At 35.9% G+C, this 17,784-nt stretch overlaps 1 protein-coding gene across 1 annotated transcript; it reads right to left on the reverse strand.

Moving 5' to 3' along the window:
• Positions 1-1,087: 1,087 nt before the first annotated feature.
• On the reverse strand, positions 1,088-15,213 carry LOC130047228 (uncharacterized). The gene is made up of 8 exons (XM_056141836.1): positions 15,001-15,213; positions 14,230-14,454; positions 12,525-12,593; positions 10,149-10,349; positions 7,416-7,544; positions 5,414-5,695; positions 1,970-2,125; positions 1,088-1,218 (listed from the first exon to the last, which is right to left on the reverse strand). Exons 1-8 carry the CDS (start codon positions 15,197-15,199, stop codon positions 1,088-1,090), a joined length of 1,392 nt encoding a protein of 463 aa, XP_055997811.1. The 5' UTR covers positions 15,200-15,213.
• Positions 15,214-17,784: the final 2,571 nt, after the last annotated feature.

Here is a 17,784-nt window from a genome sequence, read left to right on the forward strand (position 1 = left end):
AAAATGTAAATATGTTAAAAGAGTATTTTATAGAATTTAAATAGTTTCATTGTTATTGATATCTGTATTGATATAGGGAGGTGACCATTCTACATTGATCCAGTGCCTTTTTATGGGATTCGAAACTGTGACTGTGAGATGTATGAGAGTTTGACTTCTAGGTGGGCAATTCTACTTTCACTTTAAACGGTAAGTTGAAAAGAGCATGCTGCATCTTTAATGTAAAATATCTCGAAAAGGAATCAAGGACCCTATTGCAAATTTGGCCTTGTTGGAAAGGTTAGGAATTTTGCTAAAAGTTGATATCTGTCATTATACTGGGGAATTTTTTTTTTTTGAATTAGGAGGGGTTGAAAATGGGTATATTTTCCTCATTTTTGTTGCTTTTTTACTTCCAGGATGGCAGGTGCCTGAGTGTATCTCGACCCATTTCCAGGTTAGCATCAGATGTCATGATGGACCTTTAAAATCTTTCACATGTGTGCTTTCAAGAACCATATACATTATTTTTGAAAATTGGTTGCCATGGTAATAAAATCTGAAAATTAAAACATGGGCTTCTGAAGGCGAATTTTCCTCCATTTCCTGGTAGTTTGTGACCTTACTCCTCCTAGGCACCTGATCCCACCTCTGGTGTGTCCAGGGGTCCGTGTTTGCCCAACTATCTATTTTGTATTGCTTGTAGGAGTTATGAGATTGATCACTGTTCGTTATCTTCACCTTGCAAATATAAATTGGTAATTTTTTTAAAAACTGATAAAACGTACTGCGAAAGGCGGGTTGCGCAATGTTACAGTTTTGATGCGCCCTTTCACGTTTGAAAGTTGAAGACGCAGTTGTTAAAGACCAACTTTGAAAGATATTCTATAGCCATTACGGAGTTAACCGAGGATTGAGGTGGAGGAAAATGAAGAACAGGGCGGCAGTCGTCAGGTGTAGGCAAATCATTTATAGACAGGACAGAGCACGCAGATGAATCTCCTAAAAGAACTGACATCACAGAGAATGTGGAGGTGCACGAAGGTAAGGGACGGTTTTCATTTGGATTTGTAATTGTTGACAAACATGAGCTCACTGAATGCTTTTGTTATTGGTTTTCAACGACGCCTCGCTTCGATGCCACGACATAAGCATGATTTTGACGGGCTTGGAAACCACCTCGTGGCTGCTGAGGCACGCAGGCAGTGTGGTGTGTAGGTCTTGATGCACTCTGACGACCTGCAAATATCGGTCATAAATCCTGTTAATGATTTTTTTGCTAAAAGTCAAATGTCATTGTCTAGCAGAAGGTACATTTCCGCATCACGCATATCAAAGTTTCCAAATTCAGCCATTATATACATAAGGGTGACCAAGGCGTGTAGCAAACGAAATTTCAGACGTACCTACGAAAGACATTGTTTCACCGAAATGTTTTTATTATCGATGAAAGTTCACTGCTTGGAATACAAATAAAATCATAAATACATTTTGTGATGTTGATTTAATCTATTGATAGACTTCTGTAATAAGCGGAAGCAATGGCTATATGTAGTTCCGGTAGCATACTTTTAACAAATGTTCATACGCACAGCCATGGTCTCTGTTGACTTCGTATAGGTATTTACCTATCTAAACAGTGATATATCCGTATTGCTCGTAATAGTGTTATATAAGACAAAACAGTTGAAAATGTAAATATATAAGGTTAACATGTAAACTTCAAACGAAATAGGTTTTTGTTCAGTATCTATTGTAACTTCCGTTCACACTAATGACGAACTCTATGCGTCTCCTTAAGCCTCTGGTCAGACGTAGAATTTGAAGTTATGGTAGAGCTTGCCATTCCTAATACAGTGCCTTTGTCAGTTCATCTAATGTTTAAATCGGCGGCATCCTTTGATGAACTCGGGCGAACAATAATGTCTGAAATATGCGCCATAGGTTTCAAATCTGGGTTTTGAGCAGGCCATGGGAGTTTGCAACTGACTCTCTACGCGAAAATCCTGCACAGAACGAGCATGATTTGGTCTGGCATCGACATTCATGAACAGGTTGCGCCTAATTGTGATAAGGTCCAGCTTACAGTGGTAGAAATAACAGCCCCTCACTTCAACTGATCCACCACCACCAAAGAGAATCGCCTCTACAATATTCCGTTCAGCCGTCTATGATGCCGGCATATACGCATTCATCCCATTGTAATAGGTAGCAAAAATCGACTGGCTAGGTTCCAACGTTGGATACTTCCTGTTTTGTGGTAGCGTAACCAAAGATTTTCTTTATAAATCTTCTTGCACGATAGCCAAAGGAATTGAGTTAGTCCACACTACTAGCATTCTCGTTGAAACCAAACGATGTGGCAATCATTTTTTTAAAACTGATCTGTTGATAAAAAAAAAATTCGTCTTACCATATATTTTTTTAGTGCATTGTCCTTCCAAAAGGATATTTTACAGGGTTTTGCAGATGTTGCACGATCTTTGACGTCATTTGTTGACTGATATTTTCTGACAATACTACAGAAGGTTAGATAAATATGACCTTCTTGACTCACTTGAATAAGTTGATGATCAATTTGTCTCAATAACATATCTACTTCCCTCATTCCAGTAATCTGCCACCGGAATGCATTTGAGACTTGCGGAGTACCCACAATTCCGATATGCAAGAAAAGTAGACCTAGTTTGTCAAACTGTATAGGTTAAATAAAGAGCTAAAGCACGGCGTACAAATTCGCAATTCTGTTGGAAGCGAGTACAATAGTCGTACGGGTAATTGTCGGCCAACATAAAGGGCAATTGAATACAGGTATATTGTAAACAAAGATACATACTAAATTGCGTTAACTACTGAATTCAAATCATTGTTCTGTTTTAATTTTTTTTTATATAAAATACCCTTGATGTTGCAATACTTTAGAGTAGAGGAAGAAACAAAACAAGGTAGTACCAAACACCTGTAAAATCAGTTGTCCCTAATATCTTCTTAAATTCGTTGATTTGATAACTGAAATCTTCAAAATATTAATATTCAATGATGTTCTGAACAAACTGATACAAGCCATGACATGCCTTAGGAATATTCTGAAAAAAATAGTAGGCATACAATATATCGGAGGGTTGGGAAACTAACTCGTAATTTTTGTTGTGTAGCTATTAGAGAACTGATATTTTGACACATGCATAAGCAGTATTTTGTTTTAAACATATTCTAAAATATTCAAAATATCCGAAATCCTAGGTTGAATTTTCTTTATTTTAGAATATATCGATTTCTTGATCATATTGTTCATTATGTTAATTTTGTTTCAAAATTAGAATCATACATTTCCTTTTTAGAGATCTTGATATATCTGACGCATTTCATACCGATTGTTAGACCGTTCTTGCCATATTGATTTTGACTACGAATTACTCCGTTTACCTGATCAAGACATAGGATTAACGGTTGATATGACCGGTAGACAGAGGATGCTTACTCCTCCGAGGCACCTCATACCACCTAGTATGCTCAGAAGTCCGTGTTTGTCCAACTTTTTGTGTTGTATTCTTTATAGGAGCTATGAGATTGTTCGTCATCTTCAATTTTCATGTAGCATTTTTACGTTTGAGATTTGCTATTGACGAGACATGTATGTTATAATGCGCATGGTGGTGTATACAAATACCTCAATTCAAAATTAACATATTTGTTGATATTTAGTAACAAATAGGTGGGCTTTATAAAAAGTCATGCTTTTTTGTAAAATCTCTGTAAACAGGTTTTACACAGTGCACACTCTTATCACGAATGTTTTATTTCACACTTTTGTAACTGGGGTCTAATACCATATATTTAAGACTGTGTGGAGAAGATTTCTTTTACACCATGCACTGTAAGAGATTTTGTTCCTTAGAACAAATCTTAAAGTTTAAAAAAGAATGAATTTGAGGAAATTTACGTATCTGTTTCGTACTACCTTAATTAAGTCAGTTTAACTTGGGCGAATCCTTAAACAAATTATCTATGAATGGCCGCACGAAGTTCATAATCAATGCATGCAATCTTATTGAAGTAGATTGCACCGTAATTTCGACATGATTCGGTTGATATATCCTAATATCACAGCTACGTGTTGGTGGTCCAAACACGACGGCAGGTGTTGGCGTCAGTTCAAATATCACAGCCAAGCCGGCAGTGAAGGCGTCTGCCCCAATAGCACAGCCAAGCCGTAGTGACATTAAATAGTGATCCCGATACACTGTTACATCTTGAGGAGAATATGACCCCTATTGGTTTCGTGGTCACATGGTCAAAGGTCAAGGGTCAAACTGGACATAGGAATATATTGTCAGCTCAATATCTTGAGAACCCTTTGCTTGACAGACATCAAACACAATACACTGATACATCTTGAGGAGAAGATAACCCCTATTTTGAGGTCACATGGTCAAATGTCAAACTGGACATAGGAATATACAGTCTGTTCAATATCTTGAAAATCCTTTGCTTGACAGACATCAATCTTGATACATTAGTACATCATTAGGAGTAGATTACCGCTGTTGATTTTGAGGTCAAAGGTCAAACTGGACATAGAAAGATACTGTCCGCTCAATATCTTGAGAACTCTTTGCTTGAGAGACATCAAACTTGTTACACTGGTTCATCTTATGTAGATAAACCCTATTGATTTTGAGGTCACATGGTAAAAGGTTAAGGGTCTAACTGGACGTAGCAAAATACTGTCTCCACAATATCTTGAGAACCCTTTCATTGATAGACATCAAACTTGGTACACTGGTACATCTTAAGGAGTAGATGACCCCTATTGGTTTTGAGGTCACATGACCAAGGGTCAAACTAGTGATATCTCTCCTATATTTTAAGAATCATTTGCTTGATTGACACCAAACTTGGTACACTGGTACAGCATGAGGAGTAAATGACCCCTATTGATTTTTAGATCACATGGTCAATTCACTCTGGACATAGGAAGATATTATCTGCTCAATATCTTGAACTGGTTTGGCACTACTATCAATTTATTGATGCATGCGTATAACCCTTTTAAATTTTGTATCATGGGGGCATATATGTTTTACACACATTTCTTGTTCTTCGTGGTTCACAAAATAGTTTATTTATTAGCAAAATATTCTTGGTCAGTTTGAGATTCAAGCTGACTTTGTGATATTGAGTTGAACTTCACATCTAGATATGTAAAGGACTGAATACATGGAGTGTTAGCATGAATTATCATTTTAAGATAATTTTTATGATGAATTTATTGATTCATTCATATTTTCCTGTTACAGAACAATAAATGAACGTCTAACAGCACAGTGCATGTCTAAATCATGTAAAGATTGTGAATTTTTAAAGCAATTAAATTATTACCTACAGAGGACGGTGTACGTAAGTTCATAAACCACCTTTCTTTAACGTGTACGAGAGGCGTAAGGTCCAAATCGGACTTGTCTGTACATCAATGGAAGGTCACTACAAACGATGATTACCAACACAGCCGTAGTAATTCCTATTCCAGTGATGAAACCAAGATATTTCGAAGACTTCCTTTCGTCTTTTGCGCAGGTCTTCGCTCTCACGGTTGCGGAGAGGTCTTTTCGGTGGACTTTCAATTCATTGTTCAGTTTATTTATTTTCTTTCGAAGGACCTCTGTGTCTGTGATGAAATATTGGGTCTTTACTCTATCACATGGACATTTACAACCTGAAATATGAAAGAGAATTATTATACAATATACCAACATACGATGTGGATTTCAGCTTTTTCACAACGTACTTACGTCTACAGACAGGTTTTTCTCCTGACCAATCACCACTACCGTTACAAACTCTGGTGAGATTGCCATGGACGTGACGATGATGTTCTCTGCATGTGTATGACACACTATAGTCCTCAAAATATATCAGAGATCTTGACTGACGGATAGTAGTGCTATTGTCATGAACTGGCTGCTGACAAGTGACTGTGGATATTCAATTAATTTTGTTGTACACTATTGCTTGTACATGTATTGTAAAACCTATAATTTTCCATACTCTTTAATAATATGAATTTTCATTGTAATAGATATGAAAAATATACAATTGTCTCTACACAAGTATAATATATTGTTGATGATATCACTCTGCATGGATCAAAATGTGTAATAAGGTTTATGTTTATGCCCCCCCCTCCCCTTTCAAAGAAGATGGGCATATTGCTTTGCGCCTGTCGGTCGGTTGGTAGACCACATATTGTCCGCTCAATATTTTAAAAACCATTCGCCTGATGGTAAACATGATATTTCATATGTGGGCTGCTTATGAGTAGAAGAGGACACCATTTGATTTTCAGATCAAAAGATCAAAGGTCATCAGGTGCAATGCAGTACTCTTAAAATTAGTGTCCGCTCAATATCTTCAGAACCCTCTGTTTGATAGTAATAATAGTTCATACGTGGGTTGGACATTGGTAGTAGACGACATCTATTGATTTTCAGGTCAAAAGGTCAAAGGTCACCAGGTGCAATGCAATACTCTATACAATTCATGTTTGCCTAATATCTTGAAAACTGTTTGATAGTGATAATATTTCATACATGGGTTGACATTAAAGAACCTTCATTGCTCCGACTCAGTGTCAACTAACATACAATTAGTGATGTTTCTATTTCAATGGAAAGGATCATATGGAAAGAACAAAAGGGGAGGTCCATAGTGGTTTTAAATCTTAAGCACGATGTATGAAATAAAAGTCGAAACTGGTTCCGGATTTGATTGAACATTTTAAAGGCCATCTAAATTTATATATGCGTTTATCAAATAGATAGTTCATACAGGAATGAAAAAAAAAACAACGAATGAATATTTCTTCATGAATATCTTATTGTTGTAATATAGCATTGTTGGAGGTTGCCTTTAAAAGTGATGGACCACCAAACGAACCTTTTGCTGGTGGAGTTTTTCGACAACAAGGCCAACAAATCTTGTATGGCATCATTATTAAAACGTGGCGTCAGACGGCGTCTGTGTCGAATAACACAGTTAAAATGATACATGGCCTCGTGCTATAATTTGAGAAAATAGCGTTATTTGCCAAATAGATCATCAATATAAAAAGGACTATAACCCCGTTGTCAGTGAAATTCAGAAACTTTATGATTTGGAGATATTTGAGTGCACAGAGAGAAAAAGGTGACCTCAAACTTATAATTTTTTCCGGGATTTTAAATCTCGCTGTGGGTCGATTCCTCGATCGAGCAAATCCATATCATTCTTTCTCAAATTGGACGTTAAACAACACACAATAATAAGTATTGAAGAATTAGTCTTAATCAGATCAAAATATATCTTACCATTGCACACTGGATCTTCCCCCGACTACCGTTCCTGCTCCTGACACTGACGCGTGAGATTTCCGCTGGTTAGGATGTGACGTCCTTTACAGTCGTAAACACGTGACTTTAGGAATGCAGTAAATGAATCGCTGACTGCTGGTTGGTATTTTATTCCCAAGTCTTCTACCACAGTACAGTTAAGATGAGAGTTAGTGTAGTTTTCATTTGAGCATTTATCTGTAAAGAATATACAGGCATGTAAAATTTCGACACAAAGAATTTCTTACTGTATGAAACATCTGTTAGTAATTAGTCATCGTGTACTAGAGGTATTACTACTTTCCATCTATATTCGTGGTAAAAAAAAAAAAAGGGGGGGGGGGTCTTGTGTGATATAAATTGTATGTAACATGTTACCATCAAACTTGCAAATTAAAAAAAAAAAAACTTCAATTCAAGAAAATTCTGCAATTGTAAGAATCATGCAGATAGTGATTCACTGAGAGAGAGGGTTATGTATGAATATTTGTTCTCAAATGATCAAGTATCACTTATTTTTACTGTGATTTGTAGCATTGTTCTTCTGCATGCGAGGTGACACTCTACAAAATTGCAGGCTTTATTGCAAAGAGGTCATGAGGTCCACATTACATATAAAGAATATTTGTCAAAGAAAGCAGATAATTAATCAAACAGTTTGAAAAAAGATTTTCGATATCTAAATCGCATTATCCCTAAGATTGTGAACGTATAATGCACTGTTGCATCATGGTATATACACTAGTTTTTTCTGTTTACTTCTGGTACATTCCATAATTGCCATATGCTCAATTAGTATATATTGCATACATTTTGTGTGCATCTGAGACTGCAGCTTCATGACATTTAAAAATATTTATATTTCCGATGTTTTTGCCTTCAGTATCTTTACCAACGGTAAAGATAGACATTTCCTCATGAATGCTATGCAGCCATGAACACTATGAACAATGAATATAGTATGTCTATTTAACGGCTAAGAATTCAGACAGAAATGAAAGAAAAATGTAAATATGAAAAAATAATACTTGAGGTTATGAACTGCGCCTTTAGTCTGGTCCCCCTTCCCACAATTCCGTTCGCGCACTCTCTACATGTAGAGAGTGCGCGAACGGAATTGTGGGAAGGGGGACCAGACTACTGCGCCTTGTCACGCCGGCATACTTTTCACGAATCCTGGACAACTCGCCCTCAAGACAACTCGCCTCTCAGGACAACTCGCCCTCAAGACAACTCGCCTCTCGCCCTCCCAGGACAACTCGCCCTCTCTCAGGACAAGTCGCCCCTTTCCTTGAGACAACTCGCCCCAATATTATATATAAATATATTATCATATTTTATTTTCATTTTGTGTATGCGTGTATATTCTACAAAAATTTACACTTTTAACCCTATAAAGATACGTGTTTTTATTTCATACTTTAACACGAATGGTAAATTCTAATAGAAATTATACACATATTTAATCATTGCATTTCAGAAAAAATTATATTTTTCATAAATCATTTGGCAAGGAAAATTATATTTACCGATCTTCAGGTAATTGATTAAATGTTTCCAATACTGAGAACAATATTTGGGGGGTTGGGAGGTGCGTGTGTGTTTTATCGATAGAGTATATTTAAGTGTAAATGTGATGCATGAATATTCTGATACATGTAATTATCTTTTAATGCGTTTCTCAACTAATTCCCGTTGAAAAATCATAAAATTCCCATGGTAGAAATTTTATAACGGCTTTGCTTTACTGATTCTTTTTACGCGGCGATTTCAAATTGAAAAGTACTCAGATGATGAGTACCTTAACGTTTGAAGTAACAGCTTGGGGGAAATCAAACAATTAGATTTAACAACAGACGCAGATTATAGATAATTATAGTACGTCAGCCGTACACCAAGCTAATACCCTCCCTACCAAACGCTTACTTGCTTCCGAGAAATTATATATTTTACATGTACATGTAAGAGTGATGATGAATTTGAACCCAAACACTTGATTTTCACTAAAATATTTCATCTTGCATAAAAAGTTCGGTGTTTATGTAAACATGTCTTCTTCTTTTTTTGTCTGTGATGTATATACATCTATAAGAAATTTATTAATTTTTGCTAATACATCTCTTGGATTTAGACCTAAAATAATAATTGTAAACATGTATGATATGAAGGGGAGATTATCTTAAGAGAGGGGGCGAGTTGTCCCAAAGAGGGAGCGAGTTGTCCTGATACCCTTTTCACGACGTATCCTTGCATAAAGTGTTGCAGTTCATGTCCTTGTGTATTATCAAAAATTAAATTTATTTCTCAAATTAATACAGAAAGAGAGAGAGAAAGACAGAGGTGATAAAGAATTTCATGCTGTCTATTTTGTATTGCTTGTAGGAGTTATGAGATTGATCACTGTTCGTTATCTTCACCTTGCATGCTAAATAATTAATTTTCGCTAAAGTATCTTAACCAGCTTTGTCACGCTGAAGAAAAGCACACTGATTCTGTTGGAAAGGAAACCTTTTCTAAACTTGTTGTTTTTCTTGAAAGAATATTCAGTGAAGAACATTTCTGGTTAAGATCGTAAACTGTCTGGTTTTATATAACCTTGCAAAAAACCTCAGTGTTTTATGTTGTGTGTGGGAACTGATATATTGTATCTTGACTGAACATTGTCTGATTTTACTTGCCCTGTCAATAGAACATCGGTGTTTTATGTTGTATAGTCACTAAACATTGTCTGACTTTACGTACCCTGTCAATAGAACATCAGTGTTTTATGTTGTATAGTTACTAAACATTGATTTTACTTACTCTGACAATAGAACATCAGTGTTTTATGTTGTATGTTGGAGCTGCTTTTGAATGAACAATGTTGTTTTCCATCACACGCTTCTAGTATTGGTAAAATTTCAGAAACATTAAAATCCGACATATTCATGATGGACAAGTAGTAGTCATCGCAAGTGAGTGCAAGCGATCCATTTCTAAATGCCACACTGGTTTGCCAAAGATCTATCAAATATAGAATTTCACAATAATTGATCATATCCTTAATGTTCAAATTTAGAACATATTCATTGTATACATGAATCTTTATTTTATTGTGAAATTACATTTTTACCATACACTGAACGAGTCCCACTCTCTAATGTATCCTTCTACGATACATGCAATCGAAGAGCTAAAAGTAATACAGTAATGAATAGCAAATGACCCACTGACCACATCGCTCACCTAAGCATATTCCAATGGGAATGAAAATTTCAAACCCCTATCGTGGACCAATCCTGACATCTTCTACGACCAACTTAACACTACATGACGATGCTTACATGCAAGGTGAAGATAACGAACAGTAATCAATGCAAGGTGAAGATAACGAACAGTGATCAATCTCATAACTCCTACAAGCAATACAAAATAGATAGTTGGGCAAACACGGACCCCTGGACACACCAGAGGTGGTGGGATCAGGTGCCTAGGAGGAGTAAGCATCCCCTGTTGACATATCAATCAAAAAGTACTCTTGAGGTTATCAACATCTCCGTAACTTTTTTTTTTCGTTTTCGTAGAGTCATCGATTCATGTATCTAAATTCAAACAAATTATGAGGAAAATTTATGTATGGAAACATGCCTATACCATCACGATGAACGCAGAAATTGCCATCTTAGAAAAGAATGTAAACAGTTTTAATGTAACATCTGGCATTAACAAAATTTGAAGTCAAATCACTTCAAGTCTATCTATCATTAGAGACAAATTTGTTAAATCAGCAACACTCGATGATTTAACCAACCATGCACAAACACACAGATTAAGAAACTCGGTCGACTAAAAAAAATGGTTCAAGGCAAGTGAGACAAAATCACCAAAGGAACAACGACGATACCACCTTAAGAGGGCGACGAGAACATTATATCAGAAAGACTATGATGATTTCATACGATGATGTAACACCAATTGTTTGGAGTATAAAGAACTTGCAGCTAATCACAGACAAGTGTCCTTAAAGTCTGTTGCCTGTATATTCGTGAAGTACATCATTTGTAGTTGCATCATGCAACAATGTTATCGACTGCACGTCCATACAGATGCTTGGTATGACTTCGAGAAGAGGAGATCCTGTGAAACCCAACTTATCAGTATTCTCTAGGATTTTGCTAGAAGTGCAGAAAACAAGGGACAAACAGATGGAATGATGCTATACTGCTAAAGTTTTCAAAGGCCTTCCTCAAGGTAGTCACCAAAGACCTCTGCATAAATCCCACCATTATGGCATCAGAGGCAGCATCCATGAATGGAAGGGAACATGGAGCTGCATTAGAAGGTAGTGCTTTGAAATCAACACCAGTTAATTCAGGAGTGTCACAGGACAGTGCCCTGGTTTCTCTCATATTTTTACTATTTATGGATGAGCTACCAGAGTATCTGTCCAAATCATCAAAAGTGAGACTCTTTGCTGGTTAATGCACCCATAAATCGGAAATAACATACATGTATATATCTATAACCATCAGTTAAAAGGTAGGAAAATAGCAAATCCATCGGAAACTATCTAGGTGGTTCACCAAGTGTATCATAATATAAAGCAAATTCCACCTGAGCATTTTTGCAGAGTAATATGTCTATATGAACACCAAGACTCTGAGGTACACTACTTTGGAGCGACCTATCATGGTGTATAGAGAGGAAATATAAGCGACATAAAACATGTTAAAGACGCCCAACAGGATATGAGGGTATTGGCTAAAGCAGAGATGATGTATAGGATTGTGGACCTGTCCCCATCATATCGTGTACCCACTGCTGCCAACATTAAGGTACACACATAGAGATTCCTTGACTCATATGCAAGAACCTCGGCATACCAAAACTCCCTTTTCTTGTCTCAATACGTGCATGGAACTCCCAGTCATATATGACACAAGGAATTTCTTTGTGTGTTCCTTAATGTTGGCAGCCATAACCCATGACACACACACACACACTCTCTCTCTCTCTCTCTCTCTCTCTCTCTCTCTCTCTCTCTTCCTCGATCATTGGACTGGACAAAAAGGAAAGTTTTCACTTGCGTGAGGTCGATATACACAATATTCTCTTTTACCCTACACTTGTGAAATCTACCAACACCTGCACCAGTCTGAAGCAGTACGACAATACCCCAAATACGTTTTCAGGACTCACCAGGGCCCTGTCCACCTATTGTTGTATTTACGCAGGCGTATGATTCATTGACGTCTCCTTCAACACAGCCTGAAAAATGAACATCAATTTCAGCAAGTCCTAATCTTTCCTGTGAACATATGTCATTGAAACAGGTATGAAATGTAAGTTTTAGATCTATATCAAAGGGATGATATTCAATGGCTTGTGAACAAAACAGTTTGCTTTCGGTTTTTGCGACTTCGTTCGCTCTGAATTTACATAATGGAGAAATGAAGGGTGTCTACAGATTTGTAACATTTTATCATTTTTTCCATTAACTTGTACATGTAATCATAATTTGTTTTGCAATGACAAATATAATTTTCTTTAATATATGCATAAAAAATTATCCTAATTGCATTCATTATTTTCTGACACTAAAATACAATATTCACATTCACTGAATTCTTTCCTCCTATTTCTTTCGAAGTTGAAATGGTTTCCATCATAGACAATGAATACTTGTTTGTTGCAAACTAGTTCAATCAGGATTTCAGTACCATTTGTCCGCATGATTATTATATAATTTATGGAGTGTCGTCAAGGTGAAAGGTTGCATTGGTTGTTTCATTTAAAGTAACGAAATGGTCAACTATGACATTTCGGTATCTAAATTTAGTTTATATTTTATAAAAATACATAAAAAGAATATAAACATAAAAATGTCTTTCTTTGTTGTTGTATCGGGTGATAAAGATAGCAATCATTGCAAAACAATTTCATTACCCGTTTATCATTATGCGGGTTATGATATTTTTCTGCAATGCTAGCTACCTTTATCGCCCAATAAAACAACAAAGAAAACATTTTAATGATTAAATGAAGGTAAGGTTTATTTGTTGTTTTATGTCTGATTCGAGAATTTTTCACAAATATTGATACATCATCAAGCTTTAGTAAAGCACCAGATAACCTATGTATTGCGCTCAAGATCCGCAGCATTTCATTTCTGGCATTATGCTCAGCATTCTATTTCAATTTCCATCATTTAGTATTCTTACGCATCAGGCATGTTTGGTACTTTTACAGCAATTCAATATATCTTCCTTTAACCAGGTAAACCCTTTCATCCCCTGCTTACGACAGAGGAGTGGAAGTTGGAATTTGAACCAGATCTAAATATATCTATTTCAAAACACATTTGCAAACACATTACAATATATACAAAGAGCACAATTTAAACACACACACACGCACGCACACACCCACACACACACACATATATATATATATATATATATATATATATATATATGTGTGTGTGTGTGTGTGTGTGTGTGTGTGTGTGTGTGTGTGTGTGTGTGTGTGTATGTGTGTGAAGCACAGATAGCAATGAACTCTTAAATGAACATAACTGCCCTAAGTGAAGAAATATTGAATATAAAGCACAGAAAATTTAACTTCATTTGGATATATATATATATATATATATATATATATATATATATATATATATATACAAGTGTAATTAATTAAATGTGGATCATGTGTACTTAGTCATTGTTGGATATTGGATATATATTTTTTCTACTTATTACCTATACCATGGACATTTTGTACAATTTTACTGTATGTATATATGTATATATATATATATATATATATATATATATATATATATATATATATATAACTAAAATGACCAACGACACGAACAACAGTGAATTGAATATAAGACAACTACCGTAAATTTCCACTTCACACGGCTCAATTATCACTACATTTTCCTGGTTAGATTGGTTGATGTAGAGATACACCTGAACACCGCTGTGACCCGCAGGGAATATGATGGTGTTCTGTAGACTTGGACTTGGTTCCTCGTCATGGTACACAGGGTCAAGATGGATCAAGTCACTAGCGTTCACTGTCTGATTTGTTATGAAGAGGTAATAACCAGCATGGCGGACAACTATAAAAGACATGAGTGAAAAGTTTAGCGCATTTTCGGCTACATTTTGTAACACAGTCGGCGCAAAAACGATAGATTGGAGAATCTATGAAATTATCATAAAACACCTAAAAACCAGATCGTATTTTCGTATGTTTCGGATTTCTTTGCTTCTCTTGAAAATTGGACAGGTTTACTCATTTGAAAAGAGCCAAAAAAATTCCTCGCTCTGTCAGATCTTTATCAGAAATCATTTTCATCTAGCTTGGATTCATACAAAACCACTTTCGAAGGTAATTTTTAAGTTGTATAGTCCAGATTTGGTTTTTTAAAACTACATATGTAGATCTACATGTTTTACCAAACACTTTTAAGATTTGTAATCCAGATTTGGTCTCGTCATATTCAAGAAAGCACATTATCTGGAAATGCATAAAAATCCTTATTCATTAATGAATATTATTCTGGTCATTGATAATGTTTTCTTTTTCAGATTAGTGTATAAAAGGTTCTTAAATGCTTAAAACCTTTAACAAAGTTCTTTTTTCACTTGCAGAGTATACTTACCAGTGTCCCTGAAGACGAGGTTAATTTTGAAAATTTTGGAGATAGACTGAAAAGTCACTTCCCACCAAGCAGAAATATTATTTGAATGCGATGAACTGAAACATTGATGTCGTTGAAAGGAATAGAAACCATCGACGGCTTTATCTGGAGTCAGATCACCATATTCCGAGGATGCTGTGGTTGTGTTCCTATATGACATCCCCAAATTACACACTTTGCCTGATGTTGAATGAAAATACGATAAATTATATTGTTTGCTTGAGATGGAATTTTTCCAAATTACAAATTTGACCTGACATAGAAAGAAAACAAGCTTTGATGCAATTTTCACTTGTAAAACTGAAATATACAACTGGACAAAATGTCGCAACACCAGCTTTTTTCTCTCAGCCGAAGTACGATGATTAATTTCATACTATATAAGATGGCAGTGTCCATGTTTGACGTTATTTTTTAATGTCATCACTTTTCATTAAAATGTCAAAACGCAACCAGTAATAGTATTCGTTGTCATTCTTTTTCAAATATAAGATGTGATATTTTTAGGAAATTTTACAATTAAAAATTATGCCTCTATGAAAGGTGAAGACAACGAACAGTGATCAATCTCATAACTCCTACAAGCAATACAAAATAGATAGTTGGGCAAACACGGACCCCTGGATATACCAGAGGTGGGATCAGGTTCTTAGGAGGAGTAAGCATCCCCTGTCGACCGGTCACACCCGCCGTGAGTCCTATATCCTCTTCAGGTAAACGGAGTTATCCGCAGTCAAAATCAGTTTGCCAAGAACGGCTTAACAATCGGTATGAAACACGTCAGACAGCTTTTGACACAATGATAAGTTGTATTGACGAACTAGATCGTTATAACGACTATAGAATTTGCGAAATGCTGACTTCAATCGAGACTGTTAAAACCCCTGTACCATCAACTTGTTTGTCAGTAGCTTACCTCGACTTAAAAACTTACTATACGCAGAACAAGCTCTTCCATATCGAATCAATTGAGATATATAAACACCACATGCAGGGAATATTGCTACATAAATATGGGAAGTTGACGATGGAGAAGCTGGAGTCATCCCGTTTGTCATACAGTTGACTTGTCAGTCTTCCGTTAATGTCTACTTTCAATAAAATATCTAAGTATGAAGCAGAAGTGGACGACTCTATGGTGTCCTTTATTTCGGGCTCACAGGGATATATCAAATCGACATATGAATGAAAGTTATCATTGTTAACAGACAAAACGTCATCGATTTATCGAAATGTCGAATTGAAGGCCACAGCGAGAGATTTTTTCTTCTCACGTAGAAGTTTTTGAATAAATTCTGCTTCATATGAATATAAAAACAGGTCAGCTAACAAAGGAGCACAATTCGTGCTCATGGGAATTCCAACAGACTGTTGGAAGACCTGATCACCAAAGACCACGAAGATATTGTCAATGAGGAACTCTAGAATATTTTTTATTTCAACTTCAGAGTATTTGTGCGTGGAATCAGAGTGGTGTTTAACAAAGTAAGTTTTTGAATGACTGATCACTAGATGTGAATATTTCCTTTTTCCATTTTTGTTGAAGAAGCAACTGTCTATGATGTCGAAAAGTCTAGTCTTTAATTTATCGTGAGGAATGGTCGTGTATAGTGTTGAAAAGTCATAGGTTTTAATGTTATTGATTTGGGAAAAATTCTGCTATTTCAAGTTTACTAAAAGTGTTTTAGAATTTTTTAGAATCCACATTTGATTAACACCACTTCTGGCATATGTAGTCGCACAGTAAGTTTGAAGTTTCTCCTTCACAGCTGTTAATATCTATTGATTCAAATATCTATTATCAATGAAAGAAAGTTAAATAAGGTTAACATGTTGTGAATTTTAAAGTAAACAGGTTTTTCTTTATTATTATCTATATAGTGTGACTTCCGTTCACACGACTTTAGATGAATTCTTAAACCTATGATCAAACGTTGAATATGATGTTGTGGTAGAACTTGCCACTCCTGAGCTACCAATGATGTCCCAAATGTGCTCAATAGGGTTCAAATCTTGACTTTAAGCAGACCATGATGGTGTCACAACTGACTCACTACGCAAAAAAACCCTACACAGCATGAACACAAGCGAAAGTCTCTTAAAATGGATCTTTCTTGCACAATAGCAAAATGACTATAGTCGATTCCACACTGTTATCGTCGAAAACAAAAGATGTCTCAATCCCCATCTTTACATTTGAGCTATTGGTACACGTAAAAACGTTTCGCCTAACCATCCTTCTGAGTGCATTGTACTCCCGAACAGACATTTTACGGGGTCTTCGAGATCTTGCAAATCTGACGTCATATATTAACTGGTATGTTCTACTAATTCTAGAGATGATTGAAAGATAATGACAAGCTTGATGGCCAATTTGTGAAAATGTGAACATAAGGAACAGTATCAATTTCATAATTCTTATCAAGAATACAAATAAGAGTAGTGCAAACATGGACACTCGGACACGCAAAAGGTGTGATACGGTGCCAAGGAGAAGTAAGCATCCCCTGTTGACAGGTCAAATTCGCCGTAAGCCCTATATCAGGTAAACGGAGAAACTTGATAGGAAACACCTCAGATATCATTCGACTTAACGGGGAGTTGTATTTGTAAATTATATCGTTATAATGACCATTGAAATTGCGAAATTCAGACTATCAAAACCCCTATAAGATCAATTCATTTATCGGTAACCTGCTTCGATTTAAAAACGGATGATACACAGAACATGCTCTTGCGTGTCGA

The sequence above is a fragment of the Ostrea edulis genome, chromosome 6 (genome assembly GCF_947568905.1).
Source record: "Ostrea edulis chromosome 6, xbOstEdul1.1, whole genome shotgun sequence".
NCBI lineage: Eukaryota > Metazoa > Mollusca > Bivalvia > Ostreida > Ostreidae > Ostrea > Ostrea edulis.

Coding starts and splice junctions, on each gene's coding strand:
- LOC130047228 (XM_056141836.1), bottom strand. CDS start 15,199: ATGTCATATAGGAACACAACCACAGCATCCTCGGAATATGGTGATCTG. Junction 14,455..15,000: donor CCTCGTCTTCAGGGACACTG/GTAAGTATACTC, acceptor TGTCTTTTATAG/TTGTCCGCCATGCTGGTTAT. Junction 2,126..5,413: donor ATTTGGACCTTACGCCTCTC/GTACACGTTAAA, acceptor GGAATATTGTAG/AGGCGATTCTCTTTGGTGGT.